General features: G+C 48.9%; 2 protein-coding genes across 3 annotated transcripts in view; one reads left to right on the top strand and one right to left on the bottom strand.

Moving 5' to 3' along the window:
* Position 1: 1 nt before the first annotated feature.
* Positions 2–5541, bottom strand: LOC102058897 (coiled-coil domain-containing protein 153). The gene is given in 5 exon segments (XM_055695914.1): positions 2–300; positions 373–429; positions 432–467; positions 470–502; positions 854–5541. Coding segments are annotated over 5 exon segments (651 nt in total). The 5' UTR covers positions 1080–5541.
* Positions 5542–6117: 576 nt separating this feature from the next.
* The window catches only part of CBL (Cbl proto-oncogene), a 45293-nt gene continuing 31629 nt past the window's right edge, over positions 6118–19781 (top strand). Inside the window, exons 1-2 of one of the 2 annotated variants that reach the window (XM_055695909.1) lie at positions 6118–6507; positions 14620–14867. In XM_055695909.1, the coding sequence (XP_055551884.1) occupies positions 6361–6507; positions 14620–14867 (395 nt within the window). In that variant the 5' untranslated portion in view covers positions 6118–6360. The other variant, XM_055695910.1, reaches the window with a different exon arrangement.

Genomic DNA, 19781 nt, shown 5'->3' with positions numbered 1-19781 from the left:
ATTATGGAGAGGACTGTGACACAGCAGGGCATCCCAGGGGCAGACAGGACCCGCCTTCTCTTACCCAGCGCGGGTAGCTGGGGCGCTGGGAAGTGGATGTGGGAAGCTCTCCAGGTGTGCTGACAGGGAGGTAGGGGCTGAGAGCCTGGCCTGTCCTGGGAGCCCCAGGGCACTGTATCCCCAGGGGGCTGAGACCGAACTCCTTCAGGAGCTCCTTGTACTCTATGGCAACGGCTGTTCCTACTTCTTCCCAGTGCTGGCTGGCCTCTGCCATCTTGGCCAGCACAAGGTCCAGGCTACCTTGGTGGGAAAGAGGATAGTGAGGAGGGGGGACCTTGCTGCTGGGGGAGCCAGCCACAGCCACATCGCCACTCACGTGGAGGATCTCATACTCCATGTCCACGGCATCCAGCCTGCCCTGCAGCTGGCAATGGTCCTGTCCCTCTGCGCTAATGCCTAGGTGGCATCTCCTGGGTCTGCTGGCTCTCCCGGAGCCTGGCGGCTGTCAGGACAGAGGTAGGGGACACCAAGCACATGGGCACAGGAGCCTGACGCTGCATGACCAATGCATGGGGGGCTGCAGGCAGTGGCTGGCACAGGCCCTGCCTAGTCACCCTCATCCCCAGGGTGGCAGAGGACTTGGGGACGAGTGGGATCACCGCATCCCCTCTGCAGGCAGCACCTCCCAAGACTGGGGGTGCACTGCGAACAGGGTCAGACTTTGCCTTCAGCTGCTGCCGTACTGACAGCACAGAGTGAATGGCTCCTACCTCCCCTCGCTCCCCCAAGTACACTTTGCTGTCTTGGGGAGAACCCTGTGCCCACCCGCTGGCAAGGGGCAGACGTGCCACACCAAGCTGCTCCTGCAGGCTCTTCACCTTCGCTTCCAAGCGCTGGCTGTGGGCTGCTACCTGCTTCTGCAGCTCCTGGTACTGCCAAGTCATTTCTGGGAGCCAGGGAAGGGGGAAGGGGACAAACGTCATGACTACAGGAGGGACAAGCAGGCGGTCCCTGTGCTCCGATCCCAGCACCTGTGACCAGGAGCCTGATCTGAGGGCTCTCCTCACGGGGTGAAGCATCAGAAGCAGCCATGCGCGTACCTGCCTGGCAGGGCTGTGACAATGCCGGTGGGGGGGGCAGAAGGGAGCCCTGGAGGGAAAGTTTTACCTCTCTGTTGAGTGTGGGAGAGTGAAAATGAGCGCGGAGTTTTGCATGTGGCAAAGACCACAAACCTCTGCTAAAATCAGCCCCTTCTTGAGCACTAACAGAAATGGCGAGGCAACGACTTCTGCAGGCGGGGAAGTCTCTGCCTCTGTGATCTCCTCTGCCTGTGCCAAGTACAGGCACCTGGGGTGCAAGGAGCCCGTGCCCAGAGCCTTCGCACGCTGGCAGCACGGGAGGAGGCAGGACTGGCCTGGGGGGGTGCTGGGGCTGACAGGTGGGGTAAGTGCGCTGGCTTCCCCCAGCAGCACCAAGACGTGGGGTCCCTGCATCTGTCCCACCGCCCCTTCCCACCTCTGCCCTCACCTTCATGAACGTCTCGCTTGTCTTCCCATGCCTGCTCCAGGTCCACATCGTTCTCAGCCTGCCAGGTCATGGTCCCCCAGGGAGCTGTGAGCCAGAGGTGCCCAGGACTGCTGCGGGGACAGCGTGCTTCCAGACAGGTGACCCACACCATGACCCTGGCCTGAGCACAGGCAGACAAAGGGCACCATCCAAACCGTTCTGGGTGCCTACTCCCTGCCCAGTACCTCCTCGGTACCTTTGCCCCGCAGTGTTTCTCTGCTCCCAAAGCCAGGGCGATGTGGCCATCTCCTCAGCCCACGCCTGGCCCCAAGTCCTGCTTGAACCAGGGTGAATCGCAGAGCACGAAACCTCCCCTTCGCTTCAGCCCAGCACGGTGCTGGGGAAGCATTTCCCGGGGGGGGGGGGCACCACAGCATCCCTGTTCCCTCCCACCTTTCATCATTGCTCCTCTCTTTCTCTGCTCTCCCTGCAGCAGCTGCTGCCCCACACACCAGGGACCTTTAGGACAGCACAGGCAGCCCCTGTGGCCGGAGCCCATGTGCAAGGGAGGCCGTGTGTCATCTTCTGGTGTGACTTGCCACGGGGAAGGGCTGGGCCCTAGGAAGTACAAGCAGGGCAGCAGGCATCCCTTACCCCAGCCCCTGGCTCCTCCTGACCTTATCCAGGTGCTCTTCTGGCCTGTCAACCTCCAGTGCTGCTTTCCTGTACCAGCTTGGCTTTCTGCAGCCAGAGGGAAGAAGGAAGGGGCAGAGTCAGGAGCAGCTCTGTAAAGGGGCTTGGCCCAGGGACACCCAGGGCTGTCAAATGGCCCAGGGGAAGCTTGCCTTGGCATGTTTGCCCCAGGAAAACTTGGCTGGGACACACCTCCAGCTCCAACGCCAGCACCAGGGCAGTATTTGTGCAGACATCTGTCAGACAGAGAGTCGAGGTGCAGCCGGTTTTACTTGAAGCGGCTGCCCTGGAGAGATGCATGCTCATTTGGGACTGAGGGCTGGGATTTTGCAGTGAAGGTGGGGCAGTAGTCATGGTGCATAGAGGCTTGGCGACCTCGTCCAAAACCCCACTCCAAATACTTTTCCAGTCTGGCACATGCTTGCACTTCCAGAGGCATGTACGAATGGCTGGGGCCTGGCAGAGAAGCTCTCTTTGGCCTCCCCCAGGATCCTGCCAGGCTGGAGGGTGCAGTGGGGTGCAGGGTCCTTGGGGCAGGGCCCTGGACCCCCCCTACCTCCTGTATCTCATCAGGCACAACTGTGCTGCTGCCCTGGCACAGGGCGAGCAGGGCTGGGGGAGATGCAAGAGCCACAGCCAGGCTGTGCCATGTGGCCCCAGCACAATCCTTCGCCCCAGTGCTCCCAGCTCCCACTTCTGGCAGCCCCAACAATGCCTGCCCTTGCTGGGGCCGGGAAGCTGCCGCTGCTTCACTCCTTTTCTCTGTTTCCCTTTGCTTTTCAGAGGTATCCTCCTGCAAAGTGATACCAGTGCTCCTTCTCAGCAAGCGGTGATCACACACGGCTTTGTGGGGAGAAAAAAGGGGAGGCAGGGGGCTCTTCCCGGCACGTGGAGGAATAAGGTCTCTCCTTCCCCGGGAAGCGAGACCCAGACACATGGAGCTGCCGTGCCTCCACCAGGGTAGCTGTCCTGCCAGCACCTGTCCTGGCTGCTAGCACGGACCTCAGTCCCTCAGGATGCAGCAGCTGCCTTCGAGCTAACCCCTGCTGTTGCAGCAACTCTGCAACGAAGGCAGGTTGTTATCTGGCCCAAAACCCGCCTCCGCCTTGCAGCGGCTGAGCACCTCTGGGGACTGTAGCTGGATTTGGATCGTCTTTATAAAATGAGAGAAGGAAGGGAGAGGATGTCCAACTGCTGCTTCTGCTCAGGACGCAATTAACCCCAAACACCTGGGAATGAGCAGGAGATTCCCGAGTGCACTGCAGTTCTGCAGCAGGACCTTGTGCAGCAGGGGCAGCAGGAGCAGGGAGCTGGTGCGTGGGGAGGCTGCAGGGCTAGCCGCTGCCAGGGCAACCCAGGGACGCCCAGCACACACGGTCCTGCCGGAGGAGCTGGCAGGGTGGCAGGCTGCGAGGGGAGAGCCAGGGGAACCAGACCTGGGCCACGGGTGACAGTGGGGGCTGTTGCCCTGTGTAGGTGTGCAGGCACAGCAGCTGGCGTGCACCTCATGCATACATACGCGTGTGCATCTGAAACCACTGCCCAGCCACCCAGAGCTGAGCAATCAGAGGGGCACCAGTGTGTGTGTGTGGGCTGACAGGCAGCGTGGGGCACGCAGAAGGGAAGGGGATCACCCACTTATGCCCAGCCTTGGGTGGCATGACCAGGAGGGGATGTAGACACTGCTCTCACTCCCAGCCACGAGACACACACACGGGTGGCCAGAGGCACCCAGGCACCCAGACGCACTCTCAGCTGCCAGACGCCAGGCTGGAGGGAAGCGATTTCAAAACAATCAGCATGACTTGGCTTTCTGGCACAGTGGTGTGAGCAACCGTAGTGCTGAGCATGGCCCCGGCAGGGGCCCAAGGGACAGAAGCAAACGGGAACCCTGCAGAGGGATGCTGAACTCCTCTTTCCCGTGGGGAGGGAACAGTCCCAAGCGAAAGCAACCTTTGCTTGAAGTCTCACACGTAAATACAGCTGTAACTTGGAGTGAATCATGCCCAGAGAAGCAGATAGTTAGGAATGCAATTGCTCAAGCATGTTCCCTGATCTCTTTGGATTGGGGCCATGGTGATTTTTATATTTGGCTCCACAAAGCTGGTGTAACCCTCCCCAGCCCTCTCCCCAGGTATTTGTGGTATCCCGGAGCTGGCCAGGGCACCCTCCGGTGGTCAATCCGGCTTGACTATTAGCCAGAATCCATTAGCATCTAATGGGAAAAGCCTCAGGAACACGGCCTCAATAAATGTTGACATATTTGAGGTCAATATAATCCTTAGGAAAATTTGCCCAGGTAATTAAAGCCAGACAAGGAGTTGCCTGTCCCAGAAATATTTACCAAGCTTTACCAAAGGCAGTAAAATCAAGACAGAGAGTTTTATAACCAATCTATGCAGGGCTCCCTTGCTGTATCCAGTGCTGCATGCTGCTTCCCGCTGTCCTGCTCATCTGACACCTCAGCAAGCCATGTGCTATGCAGGAACTCATCTCAAACCACCAACCGACAGACAGCCCTGGTCCTGGGCAGAGACTCGTGGAAGAAAGCGGCACTGGAGCCAGGGTGGTGAGGGCTGCAGCGCTTTGCTGTGATACAAGCAGGCTGATGTACGACATGTGCGTGCTGCCAGGGCAGGGATGGGAGGAGAGGAATGGCACGTACAGCCTCCATGTAGGCAGCACCACAGCCTGAGCACAGAGCCCTCCGGCCATGCCCTGGCTAACAGGGGCTGAGAAGAAGCAGCAACAGCATGGCACGTCCCTCCTGTGGCAGGTAGTGTACCAGAGCAGCGGTGTTGCACAGCTGGCACCCCTGGGGTCCCAGCTCCAGTGCGAGAGTGGGTGCATGAGTGCCGCAGGGAAGCAAAAGGGTGAGCTCTGTCGTGGGGTTCACCTCCAGTCTGGACCCCAGCTCCCCAGAGGCTGGGGCTGTGCTGTCCAACCTCCAGGCCTGAGCCTAGAGTCAGGCTGGCCAAGCTGCTGTATTTTCTGGGGGTTTTTTTTTGTCTTCTTTCCTCCTTGAAGCCTGTGTTGTGAGACTGACGCTGTGCTGTACCAGCCACGGCTGTTTGCTCACAAGGGAAGTGCTCTTCTGCCTGGGAAAGGAGCTGAAAAGAGGATCTGTAAGAAACAGGACTGAACTTAATTTCCAGCCCATGGGAATTTTGAAAGTTTGGTGTTGTGAACTCTGCTGACGCACTCCCTCATCTCCTTTTCTCTCCCTGTTGTTCTGTCCACCCTCCACTGGCCTAGTCCACGTGTGCTTCCACTCAGGGGAGCTGCTGGGGCTGGGCTGCCGGTAACGGGCAGCGGCCTTCACCCGGGGAGGCCGCCCCAAAGCCATGGAGGAGGCCACCCCAAAGCCAAGGGCTGGTGCCTTCCAACCGCTCCCAGCTCTGCCCCTGGCCGGTTCCGCGCCCCGCGGCCGGCCGTGCCCCCCAGCAGGCCGGGGCTGGCTCCCGCCCTCCCGCCACCGGGCCGAGCGAAGCCGCCTCAGGACGTTTTGCCCGCCCGGCGCCCGGGGCCGCGCCCCCGTGTTGGGGCTGGACGCGGGGCCGTTGGCGGAAAAGGGAAGCCGGCTGCTGGAAAGGGGAAGCGACGCTGTTTTGCAACCTCCGAAACGGGCGAGGCGGCCCCCGGGAAGGCAGCCGCGGGCTCGGCTCTGTCCCGCCGGCGGTGTGGCCCTCGCCCGTTCCCATGGCGACCGCGCCCCGCCCGCCCGCACCAAACATGGCCGCCGCGCCGCCCTCGCCGCGCAACGCGCATGCCTCACAGCAGCGGGGCGGGGCCTGGCGGGCGGGCCCGTCGCTCGGCCCTCTCCCCCCGCGGGGCGCTGGCGCCCGCCAATCGGCGCCGGCTCCTCCCCGGCGGAGGGGGAAGTCCCTGGCGCGCGGGGGGGGGGCTGCCCACCAATCGGCGAGCGGCGTGGCCGGGGCGGAGGGTGGAGCCGCGCTGGAGCCGGGCGCCCCCGCCGCTGCCGCCGCCACCGCCCGCGGCTCCCGCTGTCGCCGCCTGCCCGGCCCGGCCCGGCTCGGCCCGCGGGAGCGCCCCCACGCCCGGTTGCCCTGCAGGGCCGCGGCCCGGTGCCGGACGGGGGCGACGGGCCGGGCGCGGGTGTGGGTGCGCTGACGGCCGCCCCCCCGCCCCCGCGCCGCCCTCATGTCGGCGCCGCTGAAGAAGGGCCCCGGCGGGCTGATCGGGCTCATGAAGGACGCCTTCCAGCCGCACCACCACCACCTCGGCCCGCACCAGCCCGGCGCCGTGGACAAGAAGATGGTGGAGAAGTGCTGGAAGCTCATGGACAAGGTGGGCCCGGCGGGGGCGTCGGGCCGCCCCGGGCGGCAGGGAGGGCTGTGGGGCGGGGGCGGGCCCCGTGGGGTGAGGTGGGGCCGGGGGTCCCGGGCTGAAGCGCTTCGGGGGGGGTTAGGGCAGTGAGGGATCGGGCTGTGCGGGGCTGAGGTAGGGCTGGACCCAACGGTGTGGGGCGGTGGGGGAGCTCTGGGCGCAGAGGGAGCCCGGGGGGGGCGGGGGCAGAGCCTGGGTTTTGGGGGGCTGGCCGCGGGAGGGAGCGGTATGGCTCGGGGTGTGGCTGGGGGGAAACGTTTTTTTGGGGGGTGAGAGCTGTGTGGGTGCAGGATGGCGTGTGAGGCTCTGGGGGGGCTAGTGAAGAGGTGGGGTGGGCTGCAAAGGTGGGGAGAAGGGCAGCTCTGCAGGGGATGAGCTGTGTGTAGGGCTGGGGGGGAGCCGGCTGGAGAAGGATGGGGAAAATTTGGGACGGAGGATGCAGACCTGCTGAAGAGGCGCTGGGATTTGTACCGTCGTATCCTTGCAGACTCTGGGGTGGATACTGGTGGTGCTGGGTGGGGGGAGAGGCTGGGTACGGGTGGGGCCTGGTGGGGGGCTGCAGGTGCATCTTGGTGGTGTCGGCACTAGGTCTGACCTGCGAGTAACTGCGTGAGGGAGCAACCTAGGATTTGCTCCACTGAGGGTGAGCCTCGGCCTGCGATAGAGCCTGGCATGCGGGTGCTGGGTGGTGAGGCTGAGCATCTGCTTTGTGGCAGTTCACATTATTCTTTTGTGAATGAACAGGGACACGCTACCAAGCACAGCACAAAGCTTCTCCCTTAAAACTGGGAGCCTGGTAAAAAACATGGAAGTCTGGATAAAACCCTCTGCAGTAAATGCACCTGGTTACGTGAAGACAGGGAGTATGAAATGTGATGTTAAACAACAGAAGCCTGTGGTGCGGGAACGGGAAAGGCATCTCCCAGTCCCAGCGTAAGGGCATTGCACTCGGGGGTCATTAAGACTCTCCCCTCCTCCACCTTGTAAAATGCCAGGAAATGGCTATTGCTGGGGGCAGGACACCAGACCTTTTGGCCTGATGGTGTGATGCCGTATGGCAATTCATTTACTAGCCTGGCTAGGTGTGTTGGTAAATCCATTGTTTTCCGAAAACTTGGTGAGTTGTTGGCGAATGCTAGTGTTATTTATAGAAAGACCCAGTAAGTGAGCATAGGTATCCAGAAGTGGGCATAAAATAAAAATGTTCTAACATTTTTCCTGGGATTTTGATTGATTCTCTGATGTTATTACTGTTCATCCCTGAGAACTGAGGCTAGGCTTGACATGTTGGAGTCAAAAATGTGCATCGTATTTTATAATGTTGGTTCAGGGTCCTAAAAGTAGTGCAGAGTAAGAGCATCACCGAAGTTGCCTGCAGTCCTTGGGGAGTGTCACCTTGCCACCTTTTTTCCCCCTCTGGGAGCAGAGCAAACAGGGCCGATGGGCATACCTCATCCAATTGCCCTGCAGGCTTATGCATTTCAACTTTCCTTTCTCTTTTCGCTGCATTGTTTATCCATGCAGTGCCTGAATCTCCTGCAGTAAATGCTAAAGCAGGCAGAGTAGATGACTTTTTTTAAAGACATATTAAATTATGTTCATGCCAAGAAATCACTTTGTGTTGGCTGGCTCAACAAAAGACATGGTTTATAGTTGCGCCTTGCTGTGCTTGTGATGAGCTTTGATCACCTTCTACAGAGAGAGACTGGGATAAAGAAAAAAGTCTTTTGAGAAGTGCCAGTGGCTTTCTTGCAAACATTGAGGGCAAGCGTGAGTGCTAATGTGGGAAAGGTAGCTGGAGCATGGAAACGTGATCCTCCTGGAAATAAGTTTCTCGCAGATACAACTTGTAAGAATGCACATCTTGGTTCTTGTGCATGTGATACAGGTGTGAATGTCAACCTGTGTTTGGCCTCATAACCTGGTCTCTTCAGAGGAGAAGGCTGGCCTGGAAAAAAGCTTTGATTACCTTGGCATTTTGAATTGCAGTGAGATTGTTTTGGTGGGGCAATACTTCCACAGCTTGGCTAGGTACCCTCTCCACCATATCATCACTGACGGAAAAGCCAGGGCTACTGTGGTATTTGTCACAGGTTAAAGTAACTTGTCTTAGATGTAGACTGACTTCATGGTTTTGCTTGTAGGCAGGGGCATGCGAAAGCTCTTAGGTGTAGGCTTAATTTTTAAAGTCTTAAAGAGTTAGTTGTTCAGTCCGATTTGTACAGGAGGAAGGATTTGGCTGTGAAAAGCCTTTCCAATTTCGGTTAGGCTTCAGTTGTACTTAACGCACACTTAGGAGAACATATCTGAATTAAAAATCTTTTTAGCAGTGGTAGCAAATTGCCGGGCAAACACAGTGCTGGTGAAACTAGTGTAGAGAAGGGCTAAATGAGTGGAAGGTGTTGAAAATGTATCAGTTTGCTGGTCCAAGTAAATGAAATTACAGGTGCAAATAAAAATACTTGTGTGCATGTTTAATAGATTATCTGATTCAGAAATGTGTGCTGTATCTGTGTGCGTACAGTGCCTTCACAACCTGATTTATTAGTCTGTGTAATTAGTTGGTGTTGTCAAAGCATTCGTGCATCTCTGTTTTCGGATGTGACTGATGAATTTTGAATGCAAGTTGATTCTTGTGCAGATATTTCCCCAATAATGTTCTCCACAAGCTGCCTGACGTATTCCTGTCTTTCACCTTGTTTCACTTGAAGTTCTAATTTTTGTCAGTACTAACTGTTCCTCCCACAGTTGCATGTGGTCACATGTAGCATGGACATAGAACAGCCTTTTTCATCACTGTGCAGCAGGATATTCACCTTCAGCTGAATTAGATTATGTTTACGCGTTTATCTATGGAATAGAGGTTAAATATGTCTTTGGAAGCCAAACATGTTACCGGATGTCTTGTGAGCCTGCAAGCCTGCAGTGATGAATAGCACAGAAAGCAAAACAGCAATTTCCTTGCAGTGGCTTGAACCTAGTGAAGTGCATGGATTGGTTCAAGTGGAGGAACTGCTGTTAATTTATCATGCTTGCTTATCTTATCGCTGTCTTTAGCAAATGAAGCAGCGCTTGGTGTAAGAAAACATACAATGTGTTGGCTGTTGAAAACAACTTGTATTTTTTACAGAAAAGGATGAGATTATGAATTGGTTCTTGCAGATGTGGTCTGGGCAGTAGATAATGCAGACCACTTGAGTTCATTGCTGTGGATGGTATTTGAAGAATAGGTGGTGCAGTGATGGGCTGCTTGGGATGAGATATAAGGGATGTAGCAGAAGAATGTTACGGTACATGTAGTAAGATAGGGAGGAGGAAGACAAGCTTTGAGATAAAGCTTCTCTGAACAGTGTGCTGATGCCATTCAGTTCCTAAAACTGATACAGAGAAATGCCATTGTAGGTCACCTTCATTGTTGGTAGAAGAGAGGCTAAATACAAATTGAGCAGGAGATAAGAGAAGTTTGAGTAGGTTTTCTTTTGCTGTTAGCTTAAAATGAAAGGAGATGTGATTTCACTAAATAAGTTAGCTGTTTAGCTCTTAAAGGAAGAAAAGAACTATGGCTCTTCAAACTGTACTGAAGGGGTCTGAGCTGGAAGGGGAAATCTGTTACCTGGCACAGTAGCACCTGGGGGCTTGTCAGGCCTGGAACTGTGTGGCACTGTCCCCTGTCTGAGGCAAGTAGGTAGGTAGTGTCTGTGCTGGGGACTTTCTTCCAGAATAAGAAATGGGGTGCCGTATCAATGGCTGCAGCAAACAGGCTGGCACGAGCTTTTCCGTGGGTAGAGCTGGAGATGAGCAAAACGGGGAAAGTAATGAGCCGAGAGGGTGGGATGGGTGGAAGGGAAGCTGGGGGGGGGGGTTGGGGTGTGTTGGAGGACACAGTAGCTGCTGAGTCTGCCTTGAGGGGCCACAGTTTTCATAGAATCGTAGAATGGTTTGGGTTGGAAGGGACCTTTAATGATCATCCAGTCCCAATGCACCTGCCATGGGCAGGGACACCTTCCAGTAGACCAGGTTGCTCCATGACCGGTCCAGCCTGGCCTTGAACACTTTCAGGGATTGGGTACCCACAGCAGCGCTGGGCAGCATGTTCCAGTGCCTCACGGTAAAGAATTTCTTCCTAATATCAAATCAAAATCTACCCTCTTTCGCTTGAAAGCCATTCCCCCTTGTCCTATCGCTAGATGCCCCTGTAAGAAGCCCCTCTCCAGCTTTCCTGGGGTCCCCTTTGGGTACTGGAAGGTGCTATAAGGTCTCCTCAGAACCTTCTCTTCTCCAGGCTGAACAATCCCCACTCTTTCAGCCTCTGACCGTCTTCGTGGCCCTCCTCTGGACTCATTCCAACAGATTTTATAGGTTTGTGTCCTCTATTCAGAAGCACCCTCTGCCCTTCCTAAGAAATACTGTGTATTGTTAAATGAGTGCATTTGCTAAGGTATCTTGTTTTTACTGAATTATTCTTCCTTAATTCTACTAATCCAACCAAGTTCCCTGACTGCAGTATTAAAAAAAGCTCACGGTTTTTGCTGTGTTTCTCAGGTTATCTAAACGCTGTGCCTGTGACTGTACTCCGCGTGTAGTGTCACTGCCTTTCTACGCTAGTTACCCAGTTCCTTTATTTGTGCCAGGCTAGTGAAGCGGTGCTGAAGAGAAATACTTTTAAATCCAGAGATCAGTTAAGCAAGCTGCGGCATCTTGAGGTAAAAGACAGTTCCAGACCTAGAAAATCTGTATGAGATTTTTTTTTCTCGAATTAGTAGATAACAGATTCTTTCTTCAAAACTGTGGGGGGGAGCAATGATAGGGGGGGGACACAACTTTTTGATGATTTTTTCCTCTTGAGTTTGGGAAATGAAAATCAGTGAAGTCAGTTTTAGAGTTCTTCACAGGCCAGTCTCTTAGAATCTTCAGGCTAAGCTTGAAATGCTTTATTGGTGTTTCTAAAAACCCAAAAATGTCTCCGTAAAAGGCTTGCTTCTGTGAGAACAAAGCATAAGCCAGGCAGCTTGGGTGAGTTTGGATGGTAGTTTAAAAACCTGGGTTGCTTGTGTTTGTTGCTATCCACCTAATCAGAAATATTTGCTGCTTTTTGCTCAATTTCGTTCCACATTGCTTGTCCCTGTGGAAGGCAGCGTAGCTCGCTGAGGGGCGGCTGTTCCCAGGGCTGGGAACATTCCTTTTGACGTTGTCACAACGCTGCAAGTGCACACGTAGAGAAGCAAAATGCAACTGGTTTTGTTGCTGCTGTGTTATAAAACAGCCAAGTTTGCTCCAGAGGCAGCAGTTCCTAGTTGTGTAGCTTTGTTTAAATGCTTATCTTCGCTCATTTTGGTCTGCTTGGTAAACAAGTTCATTTGATAATAAAATCACAGCAGTTTTGGTCTTTCTGTTAACGGTTTGAGGTATCTTTTCAAGTCACTTACTGGGATACATTTTATAGAGACGGTGGGAATGAGTGTTTTGCAGTACTTGCTTCTGCTGTGGGGAAATTTTCCTAATAATGAAGTTTAAGTACTGTAACACAGTGGGTTTGCTTCTTCTAGAGCTGGATGTTTTCAAGGGGTAACAGCCAAACTCTTTTCTGTTACTGATGACTAAAAGAAATGTATACTCTGACTTCTGTGCTTCCTTAACGTGGCTTCCTCATAAGAGCTGACCGTGTTTTTATTAAGGCTTTAAACATGCTGTGTAAGAAACAATTTGTTGAAGGAAAGATTTTGCTATCCATAGCACAGCTCAGCTGTGTCTGAAGAGCATATTTAGAACCTATTCATGCTGCATAGTGAAACTAGTTTTATTCAGGGGATGAATGTGTTGACTCTATTTGTTGATATGGTTCATTGTACAATGTTCACAGGCTCCAAGGAAGCAGCAGTTGAGGCATCAGAATCAATTGGATAAGTCCATTGCCTGACCATCCATCCTTAGCTAGACCTTCTAATCCTTGGCAGCCTCTTCAAAACGGAGGGAAATTTTTGGTAGTGTTTTTCCCACATATTCTTGCAGAGGCTTTTTTAGGCATGTAATTCTTTTAATGGCGGTCAGATTTTTCTGTTTGAGTTTTGATACACTGCGTGGCTTTCCCTTCACTGAAATTGAGCCTTAGTCAGCTCTTATTAGAGGCAGTACTGTAAGTCACATATAATTGAAGGTGTCACTTAACTCCACAAGGTTGCTTTTTGCTTATACCCTGCATGCAAAAATTAGATGCTAAAACACTGTTTCCAAACAAGTTACTTTGTTTATCATCAGCATTTCAGTGTTTAAGGGAAGTAGGTATTTAAGTATGCATCGTAGGGAACTAGTCAATTCCTCTTGAAGGTTTCACAAGATTTTGTGGCAGTGATGTACTGCAAAAGGATGTTAGATTGGTCTTTTACCTTTTCCTGTTCACTTCCAGTAAGTTTTGCGTTCTGCAGCGCTACACTGCTTGACACCTATAATAATACCCTTATACCTGGCAGTGTCATTAGTTTAGATGTCATTTATGTACTTGATATTAAACAGTCGGATAACATTCATTGTAGTGGAGAACTTCAGGAAACACTGTATCTGCTTTTTGTACCAGCCTTCCTCTCAAGTTTGATGGTAATCGCTGAAGATAGAAGCCCTTAGCCAGCAAGACAGCAGTAAGACTATACCAGCTGCTGGGTCTTAGGTTGTAAACTTCATCTGAAACTGGCTTCACAACTCTACAGAGTTTCAGTCCTTTTTATAAGTGAAAGTGCACCACATTTTTTTCACATTGCCTCTTTGTGATTATCTCTCCCTATCATTCTCTCAGTCTAGATAATGGAAAATTTTGGTATGGTTGATTGGTGAAGTGGCTTACTTTATCCTCCCCATCATATAAACTTATGAGCTTTTGGCACATAAGCTCTACATTCCTGTATGTTTAAGACCTGTAATGAGTTCAGCTTGCATCCCGATTTGTCTGTATACAGGTATAACAGCCGTATTGCTTGTGGGTTCTGAACAGGAATATCCCACTTGTGACTTATGCCTTAACTACACAATGCAAAAGTGCCTAAAATTTTGTCAATGATCCAGTGAATTCACTATAGATGACAAAAATTTGAGTTGATGGATTCAAGTTCTTAACTTTGAGAATATGTGATGTTGCTGCTAAAAAAATAAATAGAGAACATGTGGCTTGGAAGGGAGAAAAATGAGTTGTTTAGTTGTATGCCAAGTGGAAGAGAGGTTAAAGTAATCTAATAACCTAATTTAATCTAATTACTAGTATCACTGTGGATATGTTTTTAAAAACAAAAAACCACAAAAAAACCCCAAACCCACAGAAATTTTTGTGAAGAATCTAGTTTTACTATGAGATTCATGTGACAGAAGTTAGAAGCAAAGTTGTTGAATAAGCAGGGACACAAGTTCTTGTGAGACAAATTTTTACCCAGACTTCTTTTACCATATCTATTATGCCAACCTTAGTTGACATTCCTGCATGAAAATTTTCTTTGCATTCGTTCTTTCTTGATGGTCGTCATTATCCATAGATTCTTCTAGCACTGTTGCCTTCAAAAGACTTTCAGCCTGGGAACACTTACTGACATCAGTGATGCCTGTAGCGGTGGAACTTCCTCTGTGGGCATATTTGTGCCGAATATATGCGTTGGTGTGAAAAGTCACTTTTGCAGCCAAAGTCAGGGCAGCTTGAGACCCGTAAAGTTCTGCCTGTGGGCACGTTCAGAGTCTGAAATGTGGCAGAAAGTATAACACATGCATGTAGCAAGTTACATCCTTGCCTTTTACAAACTCCGTATTGGATTTTCTTGAATTTTGTCTTTGAAAATGCGCTTGGGGTGAAGCGCAGCCTCATGAAATATGATCATATATATGTTGAGGGTATTGTCAGTTCGCATGCACTTCAGTCCGTAAACTTGATATTTTTACAGTGACTGGGCTCCCTATCTGGACTTAAGCAACAAATGTGGTTTATTGGGAGTGCACGTTTCAGTGTATTGTGTTTGTAAGTAACACTGAATTGTATTTCAGTAACTGATCACTACTTGCCATTTTAAGTTATCAAAATGGTATTTTCTTTGTTAACCGTAGGTGGTGCGTCTGTGTCAGAACCCAAAACTGGCGTTGAAGAACAGCCCACCGTATATCCTTGATCTGCTACCTGATACCTACCAGCACCTACGAACCATCCTATCACGCTACGAGGGGAAGATGGAGACCCTAGGAGAAAATGAGTACTTCCGCGTGTTCATGGAGAACTTGATGAAGAAAACCAAGCAGACCATCAGCCTTTTCAAGGAAGGAAAAGAACGGATGTATGAGGAGAACTCTCAGCCTAGGTAATGGGGAGAAATGTTTTCAACTCGTTATGATGCAAATTTGCTTTAGTGAACAAGAGCTTGAACAAATGTCTGCTGGTTGTTACGTTGTCTGTACATGAAAAGAGACTTTGAAGAGATTTAAGTGTAGAGTTTTAAGTAAACTGTACTTGGGTATATTGAAATTTGAGAGCAGAGTAAGTGTTCAGAGCCTGTATAGCCTTAGTTGTTGTGTAGTTTGGGTACACTAGGTTAATATAAAGTCTGCTGTGAAAAAGTTTTGCAGTCCTTTGCATTCACACATAGAGAATGCCTTGTGGGAGAGGATGATAAGGTTCAGAATGATGTTTCTGGCAATTTTAGGAAATAGTAGAATATTTTATGTTATATAGCAAAAGGGGCATCAAGAATAAAACTTGTTGTAATTGGCCTCTGAGCTTTACAGAACCTTTTTTTTTTTTTTTTTTTTTTTTCCTGGAAGCAGAAACCGTAGAGTATTTTCAGAGATGGGGAGAAGTAACCTTGTTTTGTGGGAATAAGACACCTTACTAAACACCCATAACTTCCATACATTGGAAACTTCATATTTCAGGTAGATCAGGGTGCCACACTCGTGAACTCTTCTTTCATCTTGTTCAGGAGGCATAGCTGAGATCAAAGGACATCAGGGTGAACAGCACTTACTGAAAAGGATGGTTGGAGGCAGAAACTGTGATTGTATCTGAATATAAGGCTCTCTTGAACAAAACAGGATGAATTTGATGAGTGCTGTACAGTACCTGGAAAGGTGCTTGCTTTCCTTCATCCAGCTTTAAGGAAAGGAGAGCCGAGGTGATTTAAGAGTGGAATGAAGCTCTGGAAAAGGTTAATCTTACGTATTTGTGTTAACTATTGGCAGCAGGTCTGATGGACAGAGATATACAGAGCATACATTTGTAACTTCAAACCAACTTCAGGACTTTGGAGTAGGTGCTGAATTTAAGAAAAAAAAAAAAAGGTGGAAAAAAGTGAAAACCACTCAGTGACCGGACATAATTGCTCTGGGGAGAACATGAGCTTAATGCCCTGGCAACTACGTGCTTGAATTACTTGGGGGGTGGGGGCAGAAGTGTTGGCACAGGTTTCTGCTATAATATTGACCTCTTTGTAGCATATTCTGCAATGCTGAGCTCCAACAACAGACTATGGTAGTGACTCCAGAAGGCATTGTTAATGCTGTTTTATTTTTTCACTGTCAGTGTTGAAGAATGACTTTTGGATTGTTTAGCATCGTTTCTTTGTGACATGATAAGACTTACTCTTTGAGTTTGTTTGAGACGGGGTTTGAGGAGTGTAAATATGGCATCTTCATGTGGTACACTTGTTTCCTTTAAAAGTTTGGTTATATGTATGAGGCCTTCAAGAATTGGGTTACATGTAATGAGCGTACTCAAAAGATAGATTTAATACTGTATTTGCTTTACCCCTGGCCTTGGGAGAATGTGCTTACTACAGGCACAGCTGGCTCATTGCAGGTGAGAAATGTGTTTTGGGAGATGCTGCTGGCTGAAATTTTCAGAAAATGTTATAGAAGATAATGGATGTAATAAGTAAGGGGATAAAAAGAGTTCATTAGCTTGGTATGGTTTGCAGGTGAGGTGACTTAATGGAAAGTTGCATTTTTTTATTATATTTTTTTTTAGCCTTCATTCAGATCAAACGAGCCACAATATGAAAAGCACTTTTTACTGTGAATAAATCGATTAAACTGATTAATTTTAATCTCCAGGTCATCTGCTGGAACTGGTAATTTTCTTGTATTCCCCTCTGAAACATTAAGAACATGGGTTATTGTTAAAGACAGAGTGATTTTTACAGTGCAGGAGGTCACTCTTAAAACGTTTTAAGTAGCATTTGTCTTGAAAATGGGTTTGTGCATTGCTCCCATGTAATAGAGTTGATGTTATTTTCTAGAACACTTACTGTTCCCTCCAGAAGAAGTAGGCTGAAAGGTTATATGAAACCTTTCAGAATTTAACTGTGGTATTTGTTCTGGTTAACTGTGCGTGTACTGTGAACTGTCCATCATAAATATGGAACGTCTGATGAGTAAATGATAGCTATGTCAATCATAAGGCCAACATCTCAACTCCGGTCCCTTGTTTTTTCCGGGAGAAGCAAAGAGAAATAATTCCAGAGAGTTAATCATCCCAGTCAGTTTTTAGTCAAACTAATTGACAAAAGGGAGCGGGGGAGATCCAAATCGATAGATGCAAACTTCAAAACCAGGATTGCAGAGAGGCTTGCTTTCTCACAGCAGTGATGGGAGCCTTTGGGGAATTGCTAATTGTACCGTTTATGAATAAACAGCTTACCAGGGAAGCAACTGTGGTGAGACTTGTAAACATAAGCATAAAAGCAGAATCACAACCCGACTAGTCTCGTTACATCTTCCTTTGCTTTTCACTCAGCCCAGGAAGCAGCAGTTACTGTTTTGTCATAAAGGGGAAATATCGGGCAGCCTTTTCCTGGCCCTGGTAATGAGCATGGTAACTTTCTCAATTCTCTAATTTGTCATAGAAGAGAAAGGCGTTAGAGCAGTTGGCGCATATGGTTTGTATACTAGTTCAAGAGATGTCTGCACAAAGAATGGCACTTGTGATTCAGCTAAGGATGCTGTTAAATGCTGTCATTCCAGTGTCAGGCTTCCTGGTTGTGTGAGCTTTTTGGAACCTGATCACTTTAAGTGCTACTTGTTGCGCCTGAAATTCAGTTAAATAAATTCTTGTCTAAAGGTGCATTTATAGCATTCAATGTATATAATAATTTGAGATTAATAAACTTAAGACATTTTCTCACCTTGTTAGGAGTGGAAGAAAAATGTTAATTTTCTTTTGTAAGAACAAATGAATTCAAGTATTTGAAGTGTGAGAGAAGCTTTCTGAAGATTGTCAGCAGCCTGTAAAGCAAACAAAAGCAACCTGAATCTGCTATTCACTGGAAATGTACTCACGGCAGTGTGTGTGGATATGTATGTATATATATAAAAAAACTGGTTTGTTCTTGATCTCCTGCAAGTTTGTGTCTGATGTTAGTCTGCAGTGTTCTGAAAGCATGCCTTCAAAAATCTAATCTGGTGTACCACGTAATTGTTTTGTCTTGACTTTTTCTGACTTTTTTTTTTCCTATTGTCCTTGCTTCTTTCTTCCTGTCTTCCAGATCTAGCATTCATTTTGTTTCCTGTTGCGTATGCTCTTATTTTCCACCCCCAAATGTCTCTTGATGTAAAGCAAATGCACTATTTTAACTATTTTGCACACTATTTGCATAACTAGTGTGAAAGCTGTGCAGGTGTTTGCTGCTAGCAAACAGACCAGTAGTTGGAATTGACTGAAGTCTCTTAGGTTGTCGGATCAGAATTGTCTTGATCACTTGAGCATTAACCTTCTATTTTTATTATTTCTAAATTGCTCTTTGTGTATTTCCTCTCAAACTTTTTTAGAGGTTCTGCAGTGTGTAGCACCATGTCTTGTAGCTACTTCTGCTGTTTTGAGAGTTCATAATGGCTGCAAGATGTGTGTCATCTAGCGCCGAGTGGTTTGGTACAGTGTTGTGTATGTGTTTAGACTGTGTGGGAGTATAATCTGGATGCTGTTTGTTGTTTGCTGTAAGGCAGGCAGTTTAAAATCCAGTAGTGCAAAATAAGATTGCAGTGGCATATTGAACATTTCAAGGTGTGTTTGTGAGGAGCACACGTGCCTTGATGCATTCTCCGACTTGCAAACTACCACAGAGGAGCAGAGGTGCTGCAAACGGAGTTAGAAAAGGCTTGTGTGAACACTTGCTCTGCTTACGGATGTGGGTGAGTGTTTGTTCCTCCAGTTTTAAACTAGTTGCACTCACAGAGCTCTTAGAAGTGAATGCAGCTCTCCTGCGTCATACCTTAACCATCAGCGTGCTGAAAGCACCCTGCTGTTGTGGCTACCACCACTGTTAGCGTGACATCCAATGCTATGAACACTCAATGGCTTCCTTTTTTTGCTTAGGACTGTAAAGGCTGTTTTGCCTCTGTAACACTGTGGATTTTTATGTATAGTCATCCAGATGAAATTGTTACTCTTGCTATAAACTCATACTGTGATTTTTGTGAAGAGAACTCATTTTATTAGGAGAGCTTTAAAGATGCTATTTAAATTCTGCTTTAGCTCACTTCCATATCTGTTTAAAAATTAATGCTGTTGAGGGTGCCTTTAAAGCTATGTATGCACTTCCTGCCTAATAAGTACATGCAGTAACTTCTAGTTATGCTTTAAAGACTGAGTTTTAGCAAGTAGATCAGATTCAGCTTGGTGACTTATGAGTTTTTTTTAGTGCAGGTACTAGATTGCTCCTCTGAGTTTTGGCAGCTTAGAGCTTGTTTGGGCTGTTCTTGCTATTCGGTATGTTGGTCTCTAAAAACAAATTAGATATTTGGGGATCCGGTAAAATAAAATTGTGACATCTGAAGGCTTTGATTTTGGTCTGAAGTAGTAGTTCAAGGATTAATCATTCTGGGTATTTTGTAATATGCTTACAGTAAGGGAAAGGTAAGTCATTCAATAATTGGTTGCCTGTGCTGCAGTAATTATAGGCACTCTTGAGGCTATACACTTTTCCAAAGCTGTTGGTTCCTATTCTTTATAGACCCACAGTGCTTTCTAATGCAAAAGGCATTTTAAGACTTGTCTCTTGCAGTTTGTTTTAAAAACAAACCAAAAAACACTCAAAGGTGAAGTTTGTTAGCCTATATAGCTGAAAGTGCAATAAAAGAAAATCTGTGGAGGGCATTTAGCAGGTCTGTATGCAAAGGAGAAAGGTATACCTGTTTGGCCCTGAGTGGCCTGCTGTGGTAAATGTGACTTCTCTGACCCTGTAAATATTTTGAATTTCTTGAGTTTACTTTTTAAGTAGTGATAA

Source organism: Falco cherrug, chromosome 17 (genome assembly GCF_023634085.1).
Source record: "Falco cherrug isolate bFalChe1 chromosome 17, bFalChe1.pri, whole genome shotgun sequence".
Taxonomy (NCBI): Eukaryota; Metazoa; Chordata; class Aves; order Falconiformes; family Falconidae; genus Falco; species Falco cherrug.
The sequence above is the reverse complement of the archived record's forward strand: the minus strand, read 5'-3'. Positions and strand labels throughout refer to the sequence as shown.